The sequence below is a fragment of the Chelon labrosus genome (assembly GCF_963514085.1).
Source record: "Chelon labrosus genome assembly, chromosome: 19".
NCBI classification, from domain to species: domain Eukaryota; kingdom Metazoa; phylum Chordata; class Actinopteri; order Mugiliformes; family Mugilidae; genus Chelon; species Chelon labrosus.
Genome location: NC_140352.1, coordinates 20319550 through 20346744, shown reverse-complemented (window position 1 = coordinate 20346744; position 27195 = coordinate 20319550). Strand labels below are relative to the sequence as shown.

Genomic DNA, 27195 nt, shown 5'->3' with positions numbered 1-27195 from the left:
TAAGTACTTCAATGTGTAGCAAAGTATACTGCAGTAAAACCATATCCAAAGAGCACTAACACACCAGTAAGCATTGGATTGTAATGTGCGTGTGGTTATGCAGAAAGCACTGTGGGGCTTAAATCCTCTCCATCCCCGGAAGGCCCTCTGCTCCGCCTGGTGCCACCCTGTCTTCGCGGATAACTCCGAGCTGACAGCACTCTAAGGATGACGTCTCAACTTTGATGTCAGGAGAGAAACTAGCATGCCCTGCCCTCAGTCGACATATTAGCACACACTCACAGAGTGGCAGAAACTCGTGTCTGCACGTCTGACTTTCCCCTTAGTATTCATGCTCACACATATACATGAGCAAACACACATTGTAACACTTAGCACTGCGTTGAGTTGAATGTATGGGGCGGAATGTGGGGTTACCAAGTGCTAATCCTTATGAATTATACACAAAGAGAATAAAAAAAAAGAACACAGAGAAATCACTAAAGTCTTAGTGGAAAAAGGCCCAATGCTCAAGGGGCGCTGGTGTAAAGTAGCTTTGGACAGCATGCCACTCGCCTCATTTGGTTCTAATTTGATTTAATATTCCCCACTTTTCTGTTCTTTCTTTAGATATGTCTCTTTTCTTCTCCATTGGCCGAGAGCTGTCAGTTCAAACAAAAAGGACGAAAGAAGAGGTTGGAAATGCCTGTAATTCTTCGCTTTAGAAATTCTGATCAGAACGACCCAAAGATCTAATAAATATCCCTGTGGACTGGGGCTCCAGTTGGAATATCTGACACCTTGTTTCTGATTTGTGGCTGCAGCAAAATGTATTAAACACTTTTAAGCTTTGATGCATGAAACCTAATCGCGTGAAGCCCACTAAAAAAGTAGTAATAGCTGAAGACATATGCAAACAGTACAAACTAGATGCAGTGCACAGTATGATCAAAAGCCTGCGTGGTGCGGTGAGAAAGTTTTCTCACCGATTTTTAATGCTTCGGCTAAAACGAAAGCGTTTGTGCCGTCCGAAGAAAATAATTTAGTTTTTATTGATATGCAAAACATTTTCCTCAGAACACAGCTGTTTATCCACATTGTTTCAAGTGTCATGTTAGGTTTGTACTTCAACTGCTTCTTGGCCTCCAATATTAATTTGTTGAGGCTGGGTTGTTGGCGAGATGAGACTCCAGATTCCAGTTCACATGAGGGAGCAGAATTTCTGCTAACCTCCCTGCTTTTGGTTAGTTCCTGGGCTATTCTTTCTTACACACACATACAAACTCATGTTTCTATCTTTGAAAGGACTTTTCATTGACATAATGTATCCCCTAGACCCTTATTCTAACCCTGACCGTGTCAAGTAAGTGCCTAACCCTAACTGAATTTATCTAAACTTGCGGGGCCCAGAAAAACTTAATAAACTTAATAAAAACAAGACCACGCAGACACACACACACACACAGAAAGGCAAATGAGCTCACTTATAAAAATATATACACAGGGACTGACATTAACCCGCACACATGTGCACTCGTACAGATTAATATACGTTGTACCGAATACATATACATAACACTTGAGACAAATTAACGCACAGCCTCAGCATACACCTACACACACAAATACATGAACTCAAATATACGTGTGTTCATGACTCTGGATGCTGTGGGCCGCACTCAGGGAGATTTATGAGGCTGGCTCCCTCTTGTCCTGTGTGTCTCTGACTTGATACTCTGGTTTCCACTCCAAACCTCAGAGACAGGGGTGGGGATGGAGAGGGAGGCAGAACGAAAGAGAGAAGTTGGGGTGGTGGGGAGGTGGGGGATGTCAGAAAGGACTGAAATAGGTTAAAAAAAAAAAAGAGAGAGAGAGAGAGAGAAGGAGGGTAGAGAACAAAACTGGAGTAGCAGAGAGTTTGATTGATTGAGACGGGAGCAGATGAAAAGACATATTGAAACGATGATGAAAAGAGACAGCAAGAGAGGAGCGACTAAGAGCTCTGAAAACTGGATAGAAGAGTTGGAAGGATACAGAAAAGGGAGAAGTTACGAAATAAAGAAGAAAAAGATCTTTGCGGAGACAGACAGCCAGTAGGTCAGAGGGTCAGTGTGGCACCATGCATTCCTCATAAGTTGATAAAAGACAAGCGCGGCTGGGGGAACTCGGGTTGGACGATATGCTAAAATTTTCCCAATCCCCGTCAGTCCAAAAGCTAGATGATTTATTTTGGGAAGTGTGTGCAGCACACTTAATGGCATTTTAAGCCACAACTGAAACAGCATTATTATTCTTTGGGTTGGGTTTGGCCTATGTTATGATTGGTTATAGCCTGGTGAAAATTGTGTAATTTTTGTGGGCCAAATATTTATTTGGTTTGAATAAATTCGCCTTCACCCGATCCTACCAGCATCCGCGGTCTTAATTCATCTGAAAATCTAAGTTCACACAAAAGAGGGATTGTAGTTTGAAACCAGTCTTCAAAAATGGTTAGCAAACTGAGGCTGAAAGCTCAACTAGCACCCACGTCATTGTACGCTACAATGAAACAGATGCACTGTGCACTTTTCATATTCCCACCTCCATCTCAGTCAGCTGAATGACAGCCCCATTTAATTCCTCTCATCACATCTCATAGTAGCGTCATTAATGTGACGAAATTCAATGTGGATCTCTTTCTGTGCCGAGTTTCAGCCAAGATTATCTGGTAATGTGAGGGTTCACAGATCCTCTCCTAAAACCTATTGATGTTAAAAAATACCAATAATACCTTTTGCTTTATTTTTTTGTGTGTGTTTTTTTTTCCACTGCGAAGTGTGATAAAGTTACAGCTTCTTTTCTGTTTTTTTTTCCTGTGAAATCGAGTAAAGGGTGCATACAGTGCTTCATGAGCTGGCACAATTATCGATATAACACCCTGTAGTTGTGTTGCGCTGTTATTTTCAAATCTTGTTGAGTCCAGCTTGAACCAGTTAACTCGTCAGTGTCACAATTTAATTCTGTTCTTTCTGGGATGCTGTCAGCTGTCCGTTCAGTGTCTGATTGGCATGACCCGCCTCCGTGATGGTGGAGACCAAAAATGGAGTTAAAAGAGTGTTTGTCTTAACAGTCATTAGTCACCAGAAACATGATATCCAAAGTAATGGTATAGTTACCGTGCAACTGATAGATGTCAATGTTTGCTAACATGTTAGCCTTATTAGCTGAACAGGTGATATGTCAATATTGTGTATTCTGTTCACTGCAAGCGACAGAAAATCCATTATTGCAGACAAAACACATTATTTTGACTTGTTTGGCAATACATATGGTTTTTCATAAGCAAGCTGGTTAGTCCCATATGATTGTGTTTCTTTAGTGTGTGCACACACACTCCCATGCATCGATGACATGAGTTTGTCACTGTTTCCACTCTCTATCCTTCATCTGTCCATTCATTCTGAAGTGTGCATATGTGTGTGAGCCTGTTATCATTTCTACAAAGCATCTATCAAAGTAAGAAGAATAGTCTCCTCACCCATCCAACCTCCTCCCTCTAGTCCTATCCCAGATAAATAGCCGTGGGACTTTAAACATGGCGCCCGGCCGGCGTGTGACTGAGAGAATGAGCCAACTGGTGGCTTCAGTGGCCAGGGGTCACCCCCACCCCTGTCTTCTCCCTGGCTGGGTGGGTGGCATATGGTGGCCCAGGCAGGGACCCCATTGGTGTGACACACACACACACACACACACACGTACTGAAAGAGACACAGAAGGCCTGGAGCCACCCAGGCTGGACCCATGATCGCCGTGGGAGACATGGTGTCACCAAGCCTCTGAAAGAGGAGGGGTTGTGTGTACGTTTGTGTGTGGGTGATCCCACCTTGGAAGCACCCCCTCCCTCCTGAGAACGTCGGCCACAGCCCGCCACCACATCCCCATGGTGACTCCACTGTTGTCTCTGCTCATCAAAATTAGGGAGATTTACCTCTGCATGCGCACACAACACATGCGCACACACAGAGCCAACAGGTGGCAGGCCTTGCTCGGCACAGCAGGCCCACTTCAAAGGTTAAACATACAGCGGATCGCCCACCCTTTCTCTGCCATTCTCCCAAGGGAGAGCAGGAGAAAGTAAAAAGAAAAGAGGACAAGACAGAAAGAGAGAGAGAAACAATGTGTCATGAGGCATTGTGCAGTATGGTATTGTGTATACCTGGTGTCTACAGTGGTTCCCTAATTACACTCACACTTCAGACTAAATCACGTTTGACTTGAAAGAAGAATACCTGTTCTCAGGTTCAGTTATGTCTTTACTAACCGTATCAGCAGACACAAATTAACCAACATGGTTATCAGACATCAGTACAGACTTGAGCTTGTCATAGTCACGTTTCTCAGATTTTGCCGCATTTGTCACACACACTCAAGTCCGAAGAGAATAACCTGGTTTACTCTAAGCTAACAACAAACATCACTTTGGAACAACAGGGATATACAGAGTACCACAGCTTATCAGAGAGTGGAAGTCGAGGCCTCAGTGGATGATGTGACGGTGTGGATGACTCTACGGTGAAAAGTTGATGCTTGGATGGTGTAAATCTGGTGTAAACAACAGAACCCAGCGCTTTATCCAGTCTGGTATCAGTTTTACTGTCTGCTGCCTGTGGTGCAACATGCTGGGAAATGTTTTCTCACGACTTATCAGGAAGTTTGTTATCAACAAAACTTCATTTGAAAACCACAGGCCATGTTTTAATAATCTCGTTCATCAGCCACATTACTTACAGGCCGGTCTACCGTTTCTCAAATACACATCTGGTAGAATAATCCATCCACGTCTGCCTGTGAACTGCTGATGCACTGACACAGTGAAGCACACACCTGATACATCCCACAGTCAAATCTCTTCCATGAAATGTGACCCAAAAGAGCTGTAAGAGTCGATCTGCAACTACACGTACACAGTATTTAATATTTGAGCGTCAGCGCGCACATCTTCATTTGTTGTGTTTCCATGCCAACTTAGCGTGCACAGGGGGCTGCAGGTCACGGTGTTGCTGTGGCCTCATGTTGCCTATAAGCTGATAAGAGCCAAAGGCAGTTCTAGCAAAACTGCCCCCAGTCCTCCTGATCCCTCCACCTCCCCTACCTCCCTACCCAACCTCTCTCTCTCTCTCTCTGCCTCTCTCTCTCTCCCTCAGTGCATCCAGCCTGGCTGCTTCCAGCCTGTCTGGTGCCAAGACTCAGATTTCAGAATTTCCTTCTACAAGCCACATTTAGAGCAGCCAGCGTACTCTGCGTATGTGTGAGTGTGCACATGTGAGCTTGTGCGACTTTCTCCTCTGACTGTCTACCTCTCTGACCCCCACCCCACCCCCCCTCTTTCACTGAGCACTGTCCTTCGTTTGCCACTCCCGGCCTTCTCTGTGTCCCTCTGAATCCATCCGCCCACCGTTTCTTCATTTATTTTGTGGCACTTCATCTGTGCAGATAACAGATGTATTACATGTCACCTAATATGAAAGGTCATTTGTCCCTGTGTGTAATAAACATGACAGTGTACAGCAGAGTATATATGTTCCCGTGGTGGCAGACTAGTCGTAGTCTGCCACCAGTTTGGAAATTAGGGATGGGGGTCCTGTCAGACAAAGCTAACTTGAGAGACCCTAAGAAACAATATGATGAGGCTGAAGTGGAGCCAAGACAGGCAATATAATGGTGCTATGACAAAAAAGAAAAACTAAAGAAAAGTAATGATTTGGACCTCCTAAGACTGTTCTTTTAAAGATAATATTTTTTTTCACTTAACATTCCAATATAATTGTGTTGTTTGTCCCTCACTATCCAAAGATCTTTCCTTGTGTTGCTGTAGCTAATTTACGCAGCAGTCCCTGTAATCTCCTTTCTGGTGCCTACATGAGCTCGCACACACACGCGTGTATACACATACACGCACGCACACACACAATAGAACATGTAGCTTTAGACTGTGGCAGCACGTGTGTGTGTGAAAGACATTTTCCATTGTTTATAGTTTAGCTTAACATAATCTGTATTTATAGAAACACAAAGCACTGGCCAAGAACTTTTTTTCTGCTTGCATTTGAGTTCCCATTTGTCTCCTGTGGGGCTGAACAATTAATTGTATGAAAATAGCAGTTTCGGTTCTGTGCACTCTCATTCTTACCTCTGGACAATAATATAACCGTTTCAAATTGTTTTCCTCGAGTGTCAAGAACAACAAATGTCAAGAATGGAGGCAGAAGAGGCAAACAAAAGGCGAGCAGAGAAAATAAAGCAAATGAGAAACAACAAAAACGTGTCACAAGCAAAAGAAGCTGGTGATGGTGAGGAAAAGGAAAAAATATTCTGGCATAACTGAATCACTAGAACCGAACAGGTGTGGTGACTGTAAACGATTTATGTGTAATATTATTGGTATTTGAGTCAGATATCTGTGTTTCCATGGGTGTGTTTCAGCATGCGTTCAAGTTGTCATTCATAAGTGTCAGTGTAAACAGGGATTTATCAGTTCAAGCAGAATTTCCCAGTTTGACGTTTTGCTATGAAGTGTCTCTAAGATGTCCTGCACACCACTATTATGAGCTGTTATTAATGCATTCTTGTGGCTGTCTTTTAGCTTGGACAGAAACCCACAGAAACTTTACAATTTCTGCAGTCTTGGATCCTGGAACTCCTTAAATTGTTGATATTTCCCATCTTGACTTTTAGTCAAAGTCAATGTCTAGACACCCGAGCAGTTTTTTTTCCCCCCTCTTTTGTAGAAAGGCTGACATAACTAATAAAATGGATGCTGTGTTTATGTGTGTTTGCAACTTGGGGGTAGTTGATTATTTGTGGGGTTGATACGGTCTCTCTGCAGCAGTCTGGGTGTATTTGATGTGGGTGGGTCTGATTAAGGGCCAAGCATGGAGCCTGGTTTTTGGTAGAGACTTTTGGTTTCCCCAAAACAACTGCTTCCTGCTTCCCAAAACCTGGAAAACTGTAGGAAATTGTGAGCAAGAGACTTCGTGTTTGTTCGAGTTCAAGTGGGTGCAAGCGCAGCTGTTTGTGTGTTTGTATCAGTTCAGAATTTTTGGCATTCCTCTCTTCCGCATTAACACCCGGCATAAAAATGTGCCTCGTATCCAGACTTTACTGAAATATGATTTTTACATATACACTTGGTGTGTGTCCAGTGTGTCCACGTTAAGAACATTCAATCCATCCACCAGTGTCTTCAGTAACATGTATAGGTGAGGACTTCTTTTTGTGTTTCATGTGTTTTATGCGTGTTTTGTTTATGTCTGCTGGCTGCCCAGCTGCTATGTTGCTGGTTTGGATCGGTCTTGCGTGATTATATATATAGTTGTTGCATGCGACTTTGTGTGTACACTTTATGCTTGTCTTCATTGTCGTCTCAATGAGGTAAATGTGGTAAATGCAGATTACAACTACAGTTATCCAAAATGCATCGAATGCCAAGTGTAAATGGGATCTCTGATTCTTTGTGAAGTGCCCTAATAATTATAAAGATGTTCCTAATATTTTCTTTCTCAGTCACTTAATTGTTAGGGTCTGATTTTGTATAGCTTTTTAAAATATCTCTCTTTATTATGTACCATCTTATGTCTTTACCCGAGGCTGGGTGCGTGTCATTGGGGAATGACATCCCGGTCTCACGTGTTGTATGCTGCATCCCTTTTAAATCACAGACGTACACACACTACGCTACACACACCCTAATGTCGTCAGAGAGTGATGGGGCACCGTCCTGCCGACAGAAAAAAGTCGTCTGTTCCATCTCAGGCAAATAACAATAAGCCTAGGGCTGGATTCCAATGGGCTTTCTCTTTGAAATGGGATACCGTCACACGCATTACAAATATATCTCTTGTTTTATCTTCCGGGCCAGGCCCATGGAAAAATTATTCCAAATACCTGCCGCGCTTTATCTGGAACCCTGGAATAGGTTAGGCCCAGCCGGGAACACGAGGATGTCTAAAATAAGGCCTCTATTACGGGATGGAGTGGAGATGGATGGGACGGAGCGGGAAGGGATGGGGATCGGGGGTATTTTCGGTGTATCGGCCCTGTGAAAAAGGCCTTGTTGCGGGGGCTTGGAGCTGCTTTAAAGTCGACAATGTGGGCCGCTGTCAGCTGTTGTACAAACTGCATGTGTTAGGGGAGGGCGTGTGTCTGTGTGTGTGTGTGTGTGTGTGTGTATATGTGTATATATGCATGCTCATGAGGGCCCATGGCGGAACGGGAATATAAATAACATTTTTCCTACAGATGTTCTCACCTTGACAAATCTGTTCTTGGCCTGTGTGAGATACTTCTTGGCATGTGACATGATGGTCCAAACCTTTATTTGCTTTACCTCTGCCTGCTCCTCTTTGAACCACCGGTATTAAACTGATGATATTTTCCAGAGTTACTGACAATAAGCGAGCAGCGGTCAGCTGGTAACTGAACATGACGCATGGCTTTAAAACAAACCACTGCTGCAAGGATTCATATTGTGATACTTTGGTTCCTGCAGTGTCTATTACTGATTAGGCAAATGTCATCTTCCTCTCTAACATTTTTAACTTAAATGTCTCTAAGATCTGATTATATATACTTACTTTGCCTACATAGATGTTGAGAAAGATGTTAAGAAAAGGAGGCGACAAGGAGATAAAGTATAAAAGCAGCAGCAGGAATCAAGAAAGCCAGAGGAGATGATTAGAGGGGAAACAATTTCAAATGATATTATGAGAGGTCGGACAAACGGGAGCAGAAGCTGTTCAAAATACATCCTTGAGGAATTCATTTATCTCTCTGCTTCTGTTTGGTGCGACCCGGCACGGAGTCTGTCACCATCGCCTTTAGAGTCCTGCTGACATTTCCTTCAGCAGCTGAGTGTGTGTGAAAAGATGTAGCAGACTCCCCCTAGAAATCTGCATCTACATAGTTCCCATGGCAGAATGGAGAGGGGCGGTATGATCATCATACCAGTGATGGCAAGAAGTCTTCTTGGAGAAAGAGAGGACGTTACAAGGCAGCATTGTCTAACCGGCTACCAGACAGGCATTACCGGTTCAGAATGGCACCTGTGACTGTGGACCAGTACGCCAGCATGAGGCCCATCTGGCAGATCAGTGTAATTTATCACCATGCCAAAGATCACTGGTGTTCTGGGCCCCTCTCCCAGGGGTGTTCAGTTTTTAAACTATCTAACAGTGTTTTTCTTTCAGTGACCACATTTGTATTTGCTTTCTTCCCCCTTGATAATCCTATAAAATGTAGAAAGGCAAAACTTGGATTAGCTGTTCAGCGTCGGACTAACTTTACAGAATCACAATATGAAAATGTTGACAGGCACTGCAATACATAGTGTTACATCAACACTAGACATTAAATATGTTTCAACAACTGATCTGCACAGCGGATATATTGCACAGTGCGAGTCATGCAAGACCCTGATGCTTAAGATTCTCAAAACAGTCGTCTCACTTTCATCCCCATGAATTTTATGCACGCTCCCCCAGAGCCAGAATATGAACTTGTTTACTGAATAACTTGTGGAGTAGAATTTCAGATCTTTACTAGGGTGCGTTACTGTGTTTCATCTACTTCCGTGACAAGAAGCTTTTGTCAAGTCACCGTTTATGGAGATAAACTGCTGGAGAGAATTGGCGTTTTAAAAGAAACTTTTTTACCTTAATAGTCAGAATAGAGGGGCCTTTTGTTTTTAATAGTAGAATCAATTACTTTCTCCCATTTCTGCTACTATGCATTGTACCAGATGTCAAACTCAACTGTCCCCCATCTCTCCTTCAGGGCTGACTCTACCAAGATGACGCAGCCGATGAGAGGGGACCAGGCCCACCAGCCGCCCTCGGCACGCAAGTCAGCCAGCCTGTCCTCGCCAAGCGCAGCCCGCCGCCTATACCGCAATTTGTCTGGAAAGTTCCGCGTGGGCACCAACCCCCCTTCCCTGGAGGACAGTAGTGTGGTGTCAGGACGGGGAGGAGACAAGGAGAGACTTCGCAAAACCACCATAGTAAGTCAGAGAGAGAACGAGAAGGAAAAAATAATAAGCCCAGAAACATTGTAGTCTAAAAATAGTCAGGGAAAACACATAATCCTTGGATAGAATCTAAAGCAGTGCCATCGCACACCAAACTATCCAACTGCTGTAAACCCAGACCAAAGGTGTATAGACAAACATAGTGTGGGTGTAGAGTGAGTTATACATTCCCTGATAAAAGCTGAAATGTCTCACATCATGGTTAAAATGTGAGTCTTCTTTGTGTGACAGTTCCAGAGTAACGAAGCTTTGTTTGAGGCGGTGGAGCACCAGGAGTTGGACTTGGTTCAGCTGCTTCTGTCCCAGTACAGTCTGGAGGAGCTGGACCTCAACACTCCAAACAGTGAGGGCCTCTTGCCCCTCGATATCGCCATCATGACCAATAACGTGCCCATGGCCAAGCTTCTGCTGCGAGCCGGTGCCAAGGAAAGCCCACACTGTGAGTAGAGAACCACGTCGTTTGTGGAACAAGTCAAAACTTCAAATTTATACGCAAATTACGCTACGCTTTGCAAGCCTGCTGTGTAGTTGCATCTGTTTGATACACACATTGTAGTATTATCCACATTATAATGAGACTTTTCATGATTCATTAACTAAATTAAACACTGAACATATTTTAAAAGGAGGTTACACAGACTTTCTGAAGTTTACTAAATATCTTTTCACTGCAATGTCTCCACACTGGTGAGAGCAATAGTTTTTCCATATATTCACTCTGTTCCTTAATGCTTTACTTTTGTTAATAAAACTTTCCAGTAGGTCCTGTAGCAATTGTTACCTCGGCTTCCATCAGGCAGCTCTAGTGTGATATGTGGTAATACATGTGTAGTTGTCTCCTGTCAGTAACAACTCATACACTTTACAAGCTAATGATGCGTGTGAGGATCAAATTCACATCCGCTGCTTACTGCCGGCTTTTCCTTTGTTGCTTCCAGTCTGTAGCACGTCTCAGAAATAATACCAGAAAGTGTTTGTTTGAGGTTCTCCGGGAACCTGCAGCCGGCAACTGCCACCCAAGCAACCGCAGGTGTTGCCCAAAGCAACGACGCATAACTCATAACACAATCATTCACACCAGTAATGCATTTATCCCCAGTGTATTCACGAACTCACGCATATCTTTGTTGTTTTCTGCTGGCAGTGAAAACATATTAAAGGCAATGAAGGGCTGGTAATCATGATGCAATATTAGTCATCTTCGTAAGCACTTTTCATTGTCTGTGATCTGGTGAGTCTCCGCTCCCCTCCTCTGTTAATGATTAGAACTCGCCAGTGAGGCTCCCAGGCTGTTTGTGTTTGTACTTGTACACACACACACACACACACACACACATTTTCGAGAGCTGAGCCAGACGTCTTATAAAGGTATCATTAAACTGAAAACACTTGAATGGAAAGTGGTGTTTACTGAAGTTTGCTCTTTGATTGTTCTCTCGCTCCAGAACCCAAATAACTCATGAGACGGTGTGAGTTGTGCGTGCGTGCGTGTGTACGTGCAAAAGACTAAAACAGAGACAGAAAATGAGCAAATAACTGCACTGAGGAGCGTAAAAGCTTTCTTTCTATTTCTCTAAGCGCGTTCTAATCAAACTGCAGACGTTTTTCTTGGACTTAGAAAGGAATTGATTCTGGTGCTTATTGATATTGCCATGCATGACTTCACAGTGTGTGGTCACCAGAGAGACAGGGGCAGACAAAGGCGATCAAACAAATGCTCTGAAGGAACTGCATATTGACATTATAAATCTCTTGGTGGCGCTCAGTAAGAAAAAGCGACTTAAATGTACTGCTGAGGATCGCAGCCTTGATGTGAAATAAGGACAAATCAAGACACACATACACACTGGTGACAGCCTCTGGACATGTTTCAAGGCCTGGATGTGCTGGAAATGTAAATCAAAGTGGACCAGTATTATTATTATTGTTTTAACATCCAACATTCCTGGTCCAGAGACCCTTATTAATAATCCTAACCTTAACCTTATAGTTCAACTCTGCCCCCTCGCCTAATCCCCTTCAAAAGTGACCAACCGCCTTTACGTCTTTGCACAAGCGGCTGAAAACAACAACAAAACTGACACCCAGAAGAGACGCTCATATTCAAAGAGAAGCTCGCAGCCGCTGTGGAGACACAGAGGGAGCCGCAGAATTAAACACCCAGATGGACATTTTGACACGGAGCTTTAAACTTACTGTCAACAGTGGAATCTAACGCTCAACAGTGGAATCTACAATGAACAAACACAGACCACACAGACTAAACACAGACACACACCAGTCCCAAACACGCCAAGAAATGACCAGCCACCAAAGAAGGAGTACAGTATTCTACTGTCCTTTGTGACCTGAACAGCTTGACATTACCTGTTACATACTTTTATTTACAATGATCTGTATGCATTCGCAATTGGAGCGATTGAACCTCTTTGGTCTCTGTGTTATGTTACGCCGCCACAAATCACTATCACCGACCGCGCGGCTATGGTTTGAATATTTTCATTGGGTGTTACATCTCATCTACTGTAGTGGTGCTTTAAACATCATTGTTCACAGTGTTTTAGTAACACCCTACCCCCTTTGAGAAAAAACATTCTTCTGATGGCTGTACGGGGCTGTGGTGCATTATATAAATAGATCCGTTATGCAGAGTTTTCCACGAGTTTTGCAGAAAAATAGTTTTTACAATGGCAGTTTAAAACGAAGCCTATGCACGTTCCCACCATTTTGTGCTCCCTTATAACCGCATATGAAGAATACTCCTCCCTCCCTCACCCCTCTCACTTTCATTGCCCCATTTTCTGTGTCATTTTCTGGGTGATGTCATCCCTAAAGAGAGGCTGCTTAGTTACATTAAATGAAGTTTATTGAGGAATCTGCCGCAGTATTTTGGCAAACAAAGACATTAAAAAGAATAGCCTGCGAAAGCCATTTACAACATCGCAGGCAATGGGTTTCTTGCCATATTAGTATGAGAGTTCTTAACGCACTTGATAAAAGTTAAATTAAGTGAGATAGTAGTAAAGAACTTTTACTGCTGTATAAGTTGCACCAACTCTGTCAAAATAGTTCTCATGAACATGTACCTAGAGTAGATAAAACTCTTCTACTGAATGCATACTTTGACTCTCTCACTACATCTCCTGTGTCGTTCTTAGTTGTGAGCCTGGAGGGCCGAGCAATGCATTTGGCCACCTTAGTGCAGGAGGCTGAGCAGCGGGTACTGGAGCTTCAGGCCCAGGTGCGGAACGAAGGTCCCGGCGAGCGAGAGGGATCCGACCGGGAGAGGCAGCTAAAAGCCTGGGAGTGGAGGCTCCGACTCTTCCGACGCATGCAGACAGGCTTTGAACATGCTAGTAAGAATGTCTTTTCAAAAGAGTTCTCTCACAGCTGATGGAAGCTGCCCAGATTCTGTGTGTAATTTGCTTTAATTTCACCAGCGCCCACTATTTGACTCCTTTTTAAAACCACTTCTCAAACTGATGAGTGCATTGTTGATGACTGTGTGTTCTCACTCCACCATAAGAGTTGCAACATGTTGTGTAGAATCTTAGCACGCTTGTTGTTACCTGTTTATGTACTTGAGCCTCCATCTGTTTCTTTGCCCACCCAGATCCTCCAGATACTCCTAGTGTGGTTCGCCTCTCTGTCAGCAGCAGCACCAGTCTCAAAGTTGACTTCCAGGAGCCTCTCTGTGTGAACTCTGCTGTGGTTACCAAGTACAAAGGTCAGCCGTCACACCCGACCTACCTTCTCATTCGGAACAAAACACTCTAATACTGCATGTCTTACAACATGTAGAGTTTGTGAATTTAATGCAATGAAGGCAGTTCACATTTTATCATACTAAAATGTTGGAAGTCTCATATTTATTTCTCTGATTAACATGAATAAGATTGATGTATATCTTTTGTTAATTGAATTAAAAATGTTTGTGTGTGTGTGTGTGTGTGTGTGTGTGGATGAAGTGAGTTGGAGCAGTTCTCCTTCATTCAGTCCTCTGCTGGGTGAGATGGTAGTGGATGACACCAATCAACTACAGTGCAACATCATTGGACTCACTTCTGTAAGTTAGAATCTTTTTCTCCGCCACATCTTTTCACTGTCTGAACTATTGAATCAGTGGTTTATTTTAAACAGTCAATATAAATCAGGAAAGCTCTTTTATTTCCTTTTGTACAGCAGTAAATGTGACTTTGAGCCATTTTTGGATCAGACTTGCGTCCATGTACTTATCTTCTCTCCAACACCCTTCCACAGCAAATGTCGTATTTCCTTCCTACTGCCAGATTAAAACAGAGGCGATCAAGCTTTATATGGTAGCTCATGGATAACAAAAAAACTCTAAGCTGTAGCTTCTCCATCTGTTGGCGCTGACCGATAAAACATTTCGAGGCTGTTCTCCCACATATTATTTACACACAAGCTTGAAACATTTGATATTTAAAAGCATCTCCCAAGTGACTCTTCTTTATTACATCGAACTCCACACACAAGGTTTAGCCACCATCAATCCCAAACGACTGCTGTGAGAGACTTATGACCCGGCTCCAAACACAATTGGAAAACACAGTTTATTTGCTATTTGTTGAAAGTCTTGGCTCCTGACCCTTCATAAGCAACAGTTGCAAGACAGCCTCCAGAATAATTAAAAGAGCAGCTTGGTAGCCTGCCACCTGATTTATGTTTGGCATTTTAAAGCGGGCATGTAGACAAATGGACACTCCACTGGTTGTTTGTTATCATGTGAGAGAAACCCCTTCCCCCATTTAAGACCCCTGCTACCAGCCAAGGCTCACTCCTGTCACAAGACAGGGGTCAAGGCGAGGCCAGAAAGTGTTGGCGGCTGGTTTGATTGATCTGGCTGAGAAAGGAGAGACAGAGGCTTGCTGTCTGCACATTGAGCACAGAGACAGACAGAGTTTCGAGTCCACTTCACCCTCCTACACATGTTCATAAAAGGTTTTATGCATATGTGCATTTACAAAGACACTTTTCTTTTAGTCATAGTGCCTACATCTAAATTGCACCCTAACTCTCACGTCTCCTGTCTTTCCAGGGGACCTATTACTACGTACAGGTGTCCGCCTACAACATGAAGGGATGGGGGCCTCCACAAGTTTCCACCCCAGTCTGCTCTGCACCTTCCAGTAAGTCTCCATAGTGGGTTAAATGCGTGTGCCTGAACGTTACATGAAGCAAAACATAAAGAAATTTATAACAGTTCCAAACAACCCCTGAAGGGTTTTGGCTGGCCTCATTAAATTAACACCACTGCAAAATAGTTTTCACACCGGACGTAAAGTGTGTGTGTGTGTGTGTGTGTGTCCTGCATGGATGAAGCAATTGTCATAGCTGCCGCTTACGTACGACCACGTGGACATTGGTTCATTTCACTCAATTGATTTGGTTACTCCAATGTCATTGTGACGTTGGTTTAAATGCTTTGGAGGGGTGAAAACTCGGCCAGGTGGTCAGGTGGTCAGGTGGGCTTTGGGACCCCCACTGCGGATGTCAGTGAATGTAACCATAGCCTCAGGATGGCCCCCCCTGGCAGAAGAAGCTTCCTGGGTTCAGCCAAGAAATTAACCGTGAAGTCATGTGCAACAGCTGAGGTGTTGACCACTACAGCTCTGATCCTCTTTCTCCCTTTCCTTCTATCTATCTATCTATCTATCTATCTATCTATCTATCTGCTGTTTGTGTGAAGCACATGCAGTCTTTAAAGTTGGTACACCTACTGTAAGAGAGTGAACCCAGGTACTATCATTGTGGGAGTGTTGGCACACTCATGGCACATCTGGGCAACACATGAACATGTTTGTCCTCATCAGCGCACACTGTTTTTCAGCCAGCGTGCTTGTGTATGCGTGTCTTCATTTTTTAGAAAAACTAGGCTTCCCCTCTCTTTTTTTTTCTACTATCCCACCTCCCTCCCTCCTGCCCTCCCTCCCTCCTGCCCTCTCTCCGAGCTAATTTCGATGTTGCGTGTTTGTGTTTTCCATTTGGGCCTACCACTGGAAATATTTGCATGTCTGTGCTGTAGCGCGCGGCACGTCCCCAACAGTGGGGGCCTTATACCGGGCCGTGGACGCCCATTAAAGGGCCCGCTTGTCTTGTCGGGACAGGCACCTTTCCGGGAATAGAGCTCACCGTGTTTCAGCCCCACGCGCCCTCCGGGGGGCTCCAGGAGAGGGAGTGGGGGTAGGGAAGCAGGAGAGGAGAGGAGGTGATGGTGGTAGGGGGGTGGGTTATCGCTGACACATCCTCCGGTGCTATCACCTATGAGGAGGGAAGGCGAAGTGTGTGTTTATGGTACAGTTAATTAAATTGAATTTTAATATAAGTGTGAAAGAAGAACATGGTAACTTATAAAGATAAACACAAAGATAGAGGAATACAATAAAATACAATCACTTTTTTGCTTTTGGAGGTGTAGTGCAATATGAGTTGTGTCAACTTACCAGAGTTTGAATCTCTCTGTATACAAGTGCATGCTTGAGTTCTGAGCCCAGATATGTCCAAGGTGTCCAGTAGCAGTGGTGCTCAGTGGCTCTGTCTATCAGATTATAGTACTCTAGTACTGTTTGCTAAGTTGTGTGTCAGGCTTACCTACTATTGGTAGCCTCGGGAATACGACCAAGTCAGGAGTTTTTGGGTCGCTATCAGATATAACCTAGACTCCCAACCTCTGCTGAAATGTACTGACTTGGCAGAAACTAGTCAATAATGCAAGACATGGCAAGCTAACTAATATTCTTTACCAGTCGGATAACAAGAAGGCCAGCTTGGCAACTGTCTTGCAGCCTTTTATTTTCCATATTCGTGCCATCAACCAAAAGTCAACCTAAGAATCTGCTTCTTATACCTAGCTAAAGACCCATAGTGTGTGGTTCCGCTTCTCCCAGTTTATCGTACCCAATTTTCTTCCAACACCTTTAAGCATCATCTCCACCAACTATGGCTCTTTATCTAGATATAGGAAGACGCTAGTTTGGCATTCCCAGTACCCGATCAACCCAAGTTATGTGCTGCTGAAACAGGGGCTTTCTTTAGGAATAAAAGAGGCACTATTCCTTGGTATAAGTCAGTGTAACATAGCACTTAGCACTTAACACAAAACATGAGCTTAAATCTGTAATCTAAGCCATGTATTGGAAAAAAAAAAACAATTCTGACCTGGGAACCATAAATGTCATTACAATTTTCTCGACAATCCATCAAATAGCAGCTGAAATATTTCGGTGTGGACCAATGTGATGCACCAACCAGCTCCTTCCATTTAGCTGAGGAGACCTACCTAGAGAGTATGTAAATCCAGAACATAACAATTTTTCTTTCTTGCATCTGACTGCAGGTTGGAGGGATATCGATAACCGCGCTCCACGTCAGAGAGGCCAGAAGGAGGCTCTCGACCAGCTCCTGGGGCAGATAAAAGAAGCTCACCGCCACTGTGTCTGCCATGGTATCAACAACTTCTTGATCGATTTGATGGGCGTGTTTACCCAAAAGACTGGACAGTAATACGAGAGCTTTAACTATTTGCATGGTTGACCCCAAGTGAAACTCAAACCCATAAACCTGGAAGTGATAGTGACTTGCTGTACTCATTGAACTACATGAGCACATGTTACACTTGGTGTGTTAAACTGTGGTTTAAAATAACAACTTGATGACTACAAATACACTTGACCCTAACCTTAAGATCAGTTTTTAGTACAGGTATCAGTTGAGGAAGCGTGAGCCTCTGACATTAACCTGAGCTTCTGTCATTTTTACTACACCCGTCACATTTTAAACAAACAGAACTGCTTTTTTTTTTTTTTTAATAGCCTAGTCTAGTTCATGTTGCAGAAATATTCTTGGTGCAAACAAAAACTGAAATGGACGGATCAGTTTGCAGGTGTAACACGTCTGACCGATTGCTGTGTTTCATCTCACCTTGACAGACACTTTACAATCTCAGGCACGACAAGTACTTCAGGGGCCGTACACACTAAGATGGCATGCCACCTCAAAAATAATACCCTCCCCTCTGCCTCAACAACCCCCCCACCCCCTTATGAGTCTTTCCATGACTCAGCCCTTCCTCGGCTGAATACCTCTCTCTCTGTGACAAAATGCAGATCAACCCCTCTCACACTCAAGCTGTTTATATCCCCAAACACTGCTGGCTGTAAGCTGGTCCCATAAGTGTCAAAACCTGTCCACACTGACTTTTTTACATGACAGCAAACTGCATTTAGCATTGAGCAAGTTGTCTCTCTTTTTCTCTCACACCCACACGCCCAAACACACTCGTCCACTTACTATTGTCCACTGTGGCCAGACCATATTTGCAACAGGACGAGATGCAATATAATAGTCAGTATTGAGTGGCTCTTGGTTCGTCAGACGGCGACTGATTGAGCTTGAGAGTTCAGGCACGGTAGTCGAGGTGGCGTGTCCCGGGGTCATGTTTGTTATTCCTGTAAGAGACAAGTCCCGAGCTGGAGTCTGGGGAGGGCATAAATTAACACTGACTACTGCCGCCCCCCCCCCTCGCCCCCCGCAGCCCACCAGTCGTCCTGTCTGCTGTCCACAGATAAACGCACACGCGCGTAAAGATAGACAGGCTCACACGCAGATACACATGTACATGAACAGACGCAAATATTCCAAGTACATGCTCTCGCTTTCAACTCTCTCCTACATGTCCATGTACGCACCCCCCATCGCAGCCCAGCTTATAGCCCACACCACCTTCTCCCTCTTGTCCAAACACTATTAATTAAACTGTGAAAGAGGCCTTGACTAACACAGGCACCCCAGCAATCGGCCCTACTTGTCTGTCTTACTCAGTGTCAAACAGGGACTGAGGCCAGGAGGACTGGGGCTGAACAGAGTCGCGAGTGGAGAGAAATTTGGGGAGGTGAGAGGGGTCGAAGGGTGCTGTTTTTTCTTCTTACTCCACCTCGACTCGTCCACCTGAAGAGAAAATTAGTTCTTTTCGGGCCTTAAATGGGGGGATTTATTGACTTTAAGTGGCCGAGGGCTAGAGTAAGATCACCTGGGAGGGGAGGGGAGGGAATCTGTGAAGGGGTTTTGGGACTCAGGGTTTCTAATGAGTTGGGAGGTGCGTTATCTCACCAACAAGTACCCACACAAACACACACATACATTTATATACACGCGCGCACCTCCCTCTCTCGCCTCCAACCCCCTCCTGGCCCACTAAAAATAAACATGTCCCCACAGACTTAACTGACCTCCCTGTCAGTGAGTGGCAAAGGGTTAAGACACACACAGACGTACACACACAAATTACTACAGCTCCATGGCTCCATGCATACGGCTGTAGCTCAAGGCATGCCATGCTCCAGCAGCTATAGTATGCACAGGTAAACACACACACACACACATCCACACAGTTAGTGGCCCTCTGGGACTTGAGAGCTAGTGGTTCCCTCTAGGCCCATAGTCTGCCGTTGGCTGCCTGCATGACTGTCAAATGGTGCCGCGCCACTGGACAGCATGAAATGTCAAAAAACATTCCATTCCAACCATGTTGTTGAACGTGTCAGGTTTGTTGTCAGTTAGGCAACGGCCTGACACCGACTGAAATATTTCTAGAGTCAGTCAGGACAGAATCAGGCATTCATTTAGCAGGGAAACGTGACAACCAGTCAGCACCATGTCTAATAATGATTTTAAGCACACTCGTGTTTAGCATCAGGGTATCATCATATTCATTCAAGTAATCTAACTCTGTTGCTGTGGGATTAACACAGTCATGTCTCTTTTCACACAGAACAGTGCAAAGCTCCAGCACAAGGCAGGAAGCACTCAGTGTCCAAAAGCCTGCGCCACCTCTTTCAGCCCACCAGCAAATTTGTCAAAAGCTTGAAAAGGTACATGTGCACTTGTTTATGAAGTGTGGTGTAAAAGGGAGCTAATGTCTAGATTGAATATCACAGATGTTTTGGTTTTATGTTGTGCGAGTGTGTCAGAGATTTCGTGCCAGCTGAAAGCTTTTACGTCCCATTCTCATCATTATGTGTATTTATTTTCATATTATGACCTGTCAGGGCTGTAATAAATAAACCTAACACATGTACTATTTCTGCTTTACTTTCCAGAGGTCTCTATTTGACGTCCATATTCTACAGAGATGACAACGTGTTGGTCACACCAGAGGACCAGATTCCCATCGTGGAGATTGAAGATTCCTACTCCAGTTCACTCATGCAGGACTTTCTATGGTTTACAAAGGTAAACAGGTTGGATTTTTTTATTTTTTTTTAAATAATTTACATAAATAGTATTAAATTGTTCAATACTGACCTTGACCCGTTTGAAAATAAAACAAAGACACTGTTGTATGTATGAATCCCGTCCAGGTGTCCTATCTATGGGAGGAGATTTCCTGGCTGCAGCAGTGTCTCGGTCCATCCCAGTCGTCTTGTTCCTGTACCCTGCAGACGCGCCTCAAGATGCTGCAGGCTGTCTCACATCTACAGGTTTGTATCATAAAACTCATGTCAACCTCAGTCTGGAGTCTTCTTTCTTCCATCCAGCTCCTGAACAGCGTCACAACAGTGTTAATATTATCTGATGACTTTCATTAGGGAACGCTGGGAACCCAGGACCTTGGCCAGGTTTATTTTGAGCCAATTAAAGACAAGCATGGAAACGCCCTGCTGGTGCTCCTGAAGGACATGAATGCCTCTCCCAACCTGGATGGGGTACGCTGGACGCAGCTTTGTAAACTACAGCTCCAGCGGAAGTCCATCTCGTCGCCTGAAGAGCCCACTGCTTTGGACATGCTCCTCATTACGCTCCATGTGAGTCTTACAAGAATAAATGGGCAATGACAGGAAGTTACATCGGTTTCGGAAAAATGGTTATTTTTGCATTTTGTTTTGGAGACAGAGTGCTTCCACGGCAGGCAGGAATTCTGTCAGCAGCTTTTGTCGGTCAGTCGGGCTCATTCCTGGCATTTTTCATTACCCACAGATTTGCCCAGATTAAAGAGTGTAGTGTAAGGGACTTTGTCAACAACTAGATGTCCCTAAATATTTATTGAAATTGCTGTAATGTTTTCAAAACTCTCATTCACAGAAAACCAAACAGGACATGAAAAACATGAGACTCTGTGGCTGGAACAATAGGACTGTAAATTGAAATGTGTTTCCACTTACAAGTGCTGCTTGTGCAGACACTCTTTATTTAGGCAAACATTAATCATCATGACACTACTCTTTCATTTGTCACCTTCTTTGCGAGGACACACCGAACAGACTATGCATCAGATCAATTAAGATTTCAGCTCAAACACTGGATGCCACCTCAGCATGAACGTTGAGCGTGTTACTTTTCTTTTACGGCAGTTTATTTGGGCATTAGCGGTTTGACCATTTGAATTTCAGCATTTTGGATGCAATGCTAATAATTTAGTCACTGTTTTTATTTATTGTACGCAACCTTATCCGTGTGTGTGTTTTGTTAAAAAAAAAAAAAAAAAAAGAAGAAATATTCTGAAACTAAACCACCAGTTGATTTTTGTCTAAATAGCCCAGTAAACCTGATACCATTGTTGCAATGCTGCTTTGTCTCCAGTGTACATTGGTTTGGCTCTGTGGTTCCAAAACAATGGTGGAGACTCCCTTTGGCAAAACCACAGTTCACTGAAATATTTGTTTTGTGGCCAGTTCCGAACAAATTGTATGATGAAATGCACAAAAATGTGCTGATGGGCCATTTTGCAGTGCCGGCTTCCACTTTAAACATGTCAGAACAACTTTAGACTGAAGAGCAAAGCATGAAAACAACCCTATTTGACTGAATGTGAGGATGATTGTGGAGAGCAAACTAGAATGAGTATCGGCTCACTTTCAACCCAGGTCAATGCTACCGTACGTACTAAGTCTCTGTCCACCTGTTGTTCCCAGGAGAAGCTGGCGTATCACAGGCGCAGCAGGAAGCTTTTGCCTCCAGGATTATACTTGGGCTACCTGAAATTGTGTACATCGGTGGAGCAGATAAGAGCATTGGTACCCCAGAAACTCCCCAACGTACTCTGTCACACCAAAATAAGGGACAACAGCAATGTGTCAAGGTGAGGTCACTTTAAGCTGCACTTAAAGTGATGCAGTGGGTTGAAACCGTGTCCATGTTGGTCACCCATCAACCTAAATGAACCGGCAAAGCAATTAAAAGATATCTGTGGTGTTTTAGAGAGGAGTGGCAGTGGCTGCAGGCCCTCAGCTCTCTGGAGGAGTCATTGGAAATGGACCACGACGTACAGAGCGCTCCCCACCGCCTCCTGCAGGACCTGCGCAGTGCCATCAAGGACCTGATGGCTCACATCAACGTCCCTGGCAATCAGGTTGGAGCAAGATCAGGGTCATGCTGAAACTGTGTGCAACACTTTGCTTACTATGACTGATTTTGATTGATACCGTGGATACAAGTATACAGTCAAGTTCCAAAGTCAGACAGTAGCAAAAGCACAAAGCTCTTGAAATAATTCCAATGGATATGGAGCCAGTTCTGGTTAGACCACTAATTCTACATGATTTCTCTGAAAGAACATGGTCTGAATTCCTGCACAATGGCAGTCATTGTCCATTTGACTTGTACCACCCACTATTCCAACACAAGCACCATACATAACTTTACTGCTGCTATGTACTACAAAAAGTTACACAGCTAGGAACTTTATTATACATATCAGCAGATTGGAGTTTTATCACAATGCAGAAAGAAAATGTGTTTTTTTCCAGCGATGGAAACCACCAAAAGCAAAATATAGCTTTATGACTGGGATCATTTTGCTCTACTGTTGTGCAAACGAGCCCAAAGTGTATTAGTGATATGAAATAACCCCTAATTTCAGAGAACCACGGAGACACATATTTCTTACGATTGGAGATCGAGCCTCTGGTTGTACTTTCAAGATATGTTTCTGACTTCATGGTGGCCTGGCAGTCTGAGATCAGAACTCTTTAACTGGGACTTTTGTATGTTTTATGTGCAGCCAGTTATTCATTCCTCACTACTGTTTATCAAAGAAAAGCAGAAGTGGCCTTGAAAATAAGACATTTTAGAACATAAAAGTCTGTCTAGTATTAGAATTATGCTATGTCTTTAGGGTCTTTAAAGACATAAACTAAGATGTCTGTGGTTCTGTTTGTCTAGGCACAGGACTTCCGTATCTATAGCCAAGAAGTGTTGGAGTTCGGTGAGAAAGTGTCCTTCCTGCTCCTTCTGCCACCTTCAGATGAAGTGTGCACAGCTCCTGGTCAGAATAACCCATACTCCCCCCGCTCCGGCTTCCTCACGCTCCCCTTGCAGATCTTTGAACTCGGTGAGTATATCAAATTTTGGGCAAGTCAATCCGATAATCCAGTACTGCGCTATATTAAGCAAATATCTGACACTAACTGCTGTTTCTCTATATGTTTCTGTCTTTACTGGCAGATAGTTTTATATCCCTTTTGTTTTATCCTATTCCCTTTCTTTCACAGTTCACTTTAATGCCTATTGCCCCAGTTTCATTGGCCAGTACTGCAGGGTGTCCGCTTTGCTGGAGCTGGAGTCCCTCATGTCCCAGCAGGCACTGCGGGAGGCCTTCTCTGAAGCCGAGCTCCTTGCTGCCAAGAAGAAACACCAGCAGGTCCAGGAACACATACAGGTATGACTATAAATTGTCTTCGACCAGGCTGTAAGGACAAATGAAACGCGACATAGCTGGAATATTTAGTTACATGTCTCACTGCTGAAGCATCTAGAACTGAAATAATCCAGTGTGTCTGATCTAAATGGCAGCAAATGGAGGAGGTATGGCGGGATGCAAGGTGGATTATGGATGCCTTGCAGTATGCCCGCTACAAGCAGCCAACGGGAGGCATCTCTATAAGCTGGATTATCGATTTCTCCAAGGAAGTGATGCCCGACAAGCCTCTCTCCACCTCCTCTCAGCCAGACTTCATGCCCTCCCCGATGCCTTCACCCGAACCCTGCCACAAGCATTCAGGTCAGAAACATGTCTGATCCCGTGGTTATATGATACGGTTATAAATGTACATTTTCCCATCTGTAAATTCTCATATTTGGGTATTTTATTGCCATTTCTTTCCATTTTTGTCACATCCTTTAGATTTTGCCGGCCTATCTGATGAGGAAGGCTCCTCTGAAGTCTTCCTCACCACTGACAGCGACTATGACTCCAGTCGTGCCCAGAGCCCCCGTGAGCTGGACCTGCTGCCCCCTTCGCCTCTCTCATCCTCCGCACCCATGGAACCCCGTGGTTTCCTGCGAAGTGATGGGAGCAGTTCAGGAGGAGGGATGTGTCTCGGCGGGGGCGGGCGTGGAGCTCTAAGGGATTCTACCCCGGATGTCCTGCAGGCGTCAGAGCAGCAGCGCGGGAGGGAAGGTGAGAGGTGTGGAGGAGGGGGAGGTGGTCGGTGTGGAGGAGATCGGCGGAGACGGGCCCCGGAGCTATTTGACAGTGACTTCATCCTGCCCAGCAGACAGATCGAGCTGCTGCACATCACAGAGAAGAGACAAGCCTTCTGTGTGAGAACTAGCAGTCTAGAGTTCCCTTCCGCCACCTCAGCCCACCACCAGCCTTACTCCCACACCACTTGCCCTTCCCCTTCCACTTCACCGCAGAGAAGATGGCACCGGCCCTCATCAGTGGACCGCTGTTGTTCTGCTGAGCGCTGCCTACCACAGCTTCCACCAGCGCGTACATTATCAGAGGACAGCGGCACCCAGAGACTCTCTTCACCATCACCTGCTGCTCTCAGGAAAGGCTGTCATGCCACACTCAGAGTGTACCCTCAGTATCATACAGGCCTTCCCAAGGAGACCAGTGTCAAGGTATTGGTATGTTTTGACATTTTGACATGGAGTAATTTAAAGTGAAACTGTTGCTCTGTTTGTGCTCATGCCAACAAAAGCTAAACTTCTCCCCCCTGTATTTCAGCTTTGTGCAACTCCAGGCACATCAGCGCGGGAGATGGTCCAGCTGGTAGTTCAGGAGATGAACATTGTGTCTCGGCGTATGCTGGGTAGCAGCGGGGGCGGCGACGAACAGGAGCAATGTGTTTACTACAGTCCTGAACAGTTTAAGCACTTTGGCCTTGTTCTGGTGGTGGACAATAGAGAAAAGTGGCTTCAGGATGACTTCTGTCCTCTGGAGCTCCAAAACCCCTGGCTGAGGGGCAAGCTGTGCGTTCGCATTAAGGAGTATTCACCACTAGCACTCAAACACAGCCGGGCCACCACAGTGTGACACTTCCAAGAGTCAAAGAAGGGGCAAAGAAGAAAAGAGCTGATGTCGTGTTCAGATTCTCTTTTGATAAATGTGTTTTCCAGTTGAGGAACTGTCACTCTGTCCACAGGCTCCCGAACTCACTCTTTTCACTCTCACTGTTGTGATATCGTGCTTAACCGCAGCTCATATTTTCTGCTTCGTTCTTGTGATCTGAATGCCACTCTGAGAATCTGTTTCCCTGAAATCTGTTCTCCCATAAGTAGGACCTTTTTTTATGAACATCAGAGACCCTCATATGGACACCAAATGAACAATAACAAAGTGGAACAAAGAGAACCCCGTTTTTTGTGCTGCCAGAAATCATTGGGCAAAAGATCGGGATGCTGAGAGAGATTAATGGAGCTTCACTTTGACTTCTGGCATGATTGACGCCAGCACATCGGGCCATGCACGTTGCCAAAATGACATGGGCAGCATCATGGCCTCCTCAGCCACACGCGGACACTGCTTTTCCTATGAACTCTCTCATTGTGTCGTTCCCAAAGAGCTGTCGGCTGCAGCCGCCCGGCCCCATGTTCCCAGGATGTGGGCCCTGGACTTGGCCCAGAATGCGGGACGGAAGAGAGGAGTACAGAGGTGGCTGGCGTCTCCGCTTGGGGACGCAGTCGACCCAGCGATTTGGCCCATCAGCCTGTCACTCAACTGCTTTTGGCTACTGTACTGTCTGGTAGCAAGCTGCCAAGCAAGGAATAGAGAGCATGATAGAGAGTTAGAAAGAAAGGGCGAGGAGGAGGGTGGCGGCTGCATCTTGTAGAACCTGGCACTAACTCTCTGGTGCTCTTTTTCTCCCTTCTGCAACTCTGTATAGTAGTTGTAATCATAGTGTAGCTGACTGATACGATCATCTCATATCTTGTGAAGAGACACAAAATAAAACCAGCTAATTTGGGTTTTCAAAACAGAGGGGGAAAAAAAAAACAAGCAATACTTTCTACGTTCTGTTTTTTCTAATTGATGGGAAAAGCATGTAAACCTTCCACACTTGTGCTGAGTACATTTAAAGTACTGTAGTCATGCTGTGCTAAAAGTTAACCAGTTCAGTGTTTTGTTGTGTTTGGTTCAGTAGTATTCCCAGATGCACCGGAAAACGGTGCCCTTCAGTCTAGAGCCGGGTCCCCCGAAGGATTCTTCCCTGAAAGGGATGACTCAAGTTGTTAAGAGGTCCAGCATGTCAAATCAGAGTTACACACAATACGACATAACCCAAACCGTCTCCTAAACTACAGAATACGTTTGGTATGGAAGAACTTAACTAAAGTTCCAAATGAATTAAAATACATATTCGTATTTTTGGCCCTGATCAACAGTTATATCCGGCAGAGACAACCAAAGGCATCAGTATACCAGTTTTCAAAGAGAGGAGTCAACAATGAAGAAGTGCAAACCACAATTGTCCTCAAAACACAAGTACAGCAAGGGGAATAGCACCAAGTAAACCTCTTTAATCCAACCTCCCTTCTTCAAAATATGACATAAATATTCTTTCAAACATAATTTCTAGCCAGTCAAAGTTTTAAAACCACATCTAAGAACGCTTCAGTTCAAATTACTTCCAATTTCTGTATTACAGTTTTGTTATTTTCTATGGGAAGCATTCATGGCTGTCTCCCACGCAGTGAACGAGACTCCCAAATGGAGCTACCGCCCAGAAGAAGGCTTCCACCAGCTCTGTTCAGATCACCGTTTGATCCGTTCCATTGTAGAGAACAGACAGACAAGATATCATTTTCATTAAAACAGCCCGTTTATGGGCAGTCAGAAGTTAACATGCTAGCAGCTATAGAGCTTGGCTGTTGAAGCTGACCTGTACCTTGCAAGTTATACCTGCTTTCCG

The 27195-nt window shown here is 44.5% G+C and overlaps 1 protein-coding gene across 1 annotated transcript in view; it reads left to right on the top strand.

Moving 5' to 3' along the window:
- Positions 1 to 25456, top strand: part of ankfn1b (ankyrin repeat and fibronectin type III domain containing 1b) — a 97301-nt gene extending 71845 nt beyond the window's left edge. The window contains exons 5-22 of the mRNA XM_084567506.1: positions 9790 to 10012; positions 10271 to 10478; positions 13198 to 13395; positions 13653 to 13766; positions 14008 to 14105; positions 15099 to 15189; positions 17397 to 17504; positions 19830 to 19929; positions 20158 to 20290; positions 20419 to 20538; positions 20647 to 20862; positions 21970 to 22136; positions 22256 to 22406; positions 23219 to 23387; positions 23548 to 23714; positions 23849 to 24056; positions 24180 to 24904; positions 25011 to 25456. Of these exons, the coding sequence (XP_084423632.1) occupies positions 9790 to 10012; positions 10271 to 10478; positions 13198 to 13395; positions 13653 to 13766; positions 14008 to 14105; positions 15099 to 15189; positions 17397 to 17504; positions 19830 to 19929; positions 20158 to 20290; positions 20419 to 20538; positions 20647 to 20862; positions 21970 to 22136; positions 22256 to 22406; positions 23219 to 23387; positions 23548 to 23714; positions 23849 to 24056; positions 24180 to 24904; positions 25011 to 25319 (3505 nt within the window). The 3' untranslated portion in view covers positions 25320 to 25456. The remainder of the gene's footprint in view (positions 1 to 9789; positions 10013 to 10270; positions 10479 to 13197; positions 13396 to 13652; positions 13767 to 14007; positions 14106 to 15098; positions 15190 to 17396; positions 17505 to 19829; positions 19930 to 20157; positions 20291 to 20418; positions 20539 to 20646; positions 20863 to 21969; positions 22137 to 22255; positions 22407 to 23218; positions 23388 to 23547; positions 23715 to 23848; positions 24057 to 24179; positions 24905 to 25010) is intronic.
- Positions 25457 to 27195: the final 1739 nt, after the last annotated feature.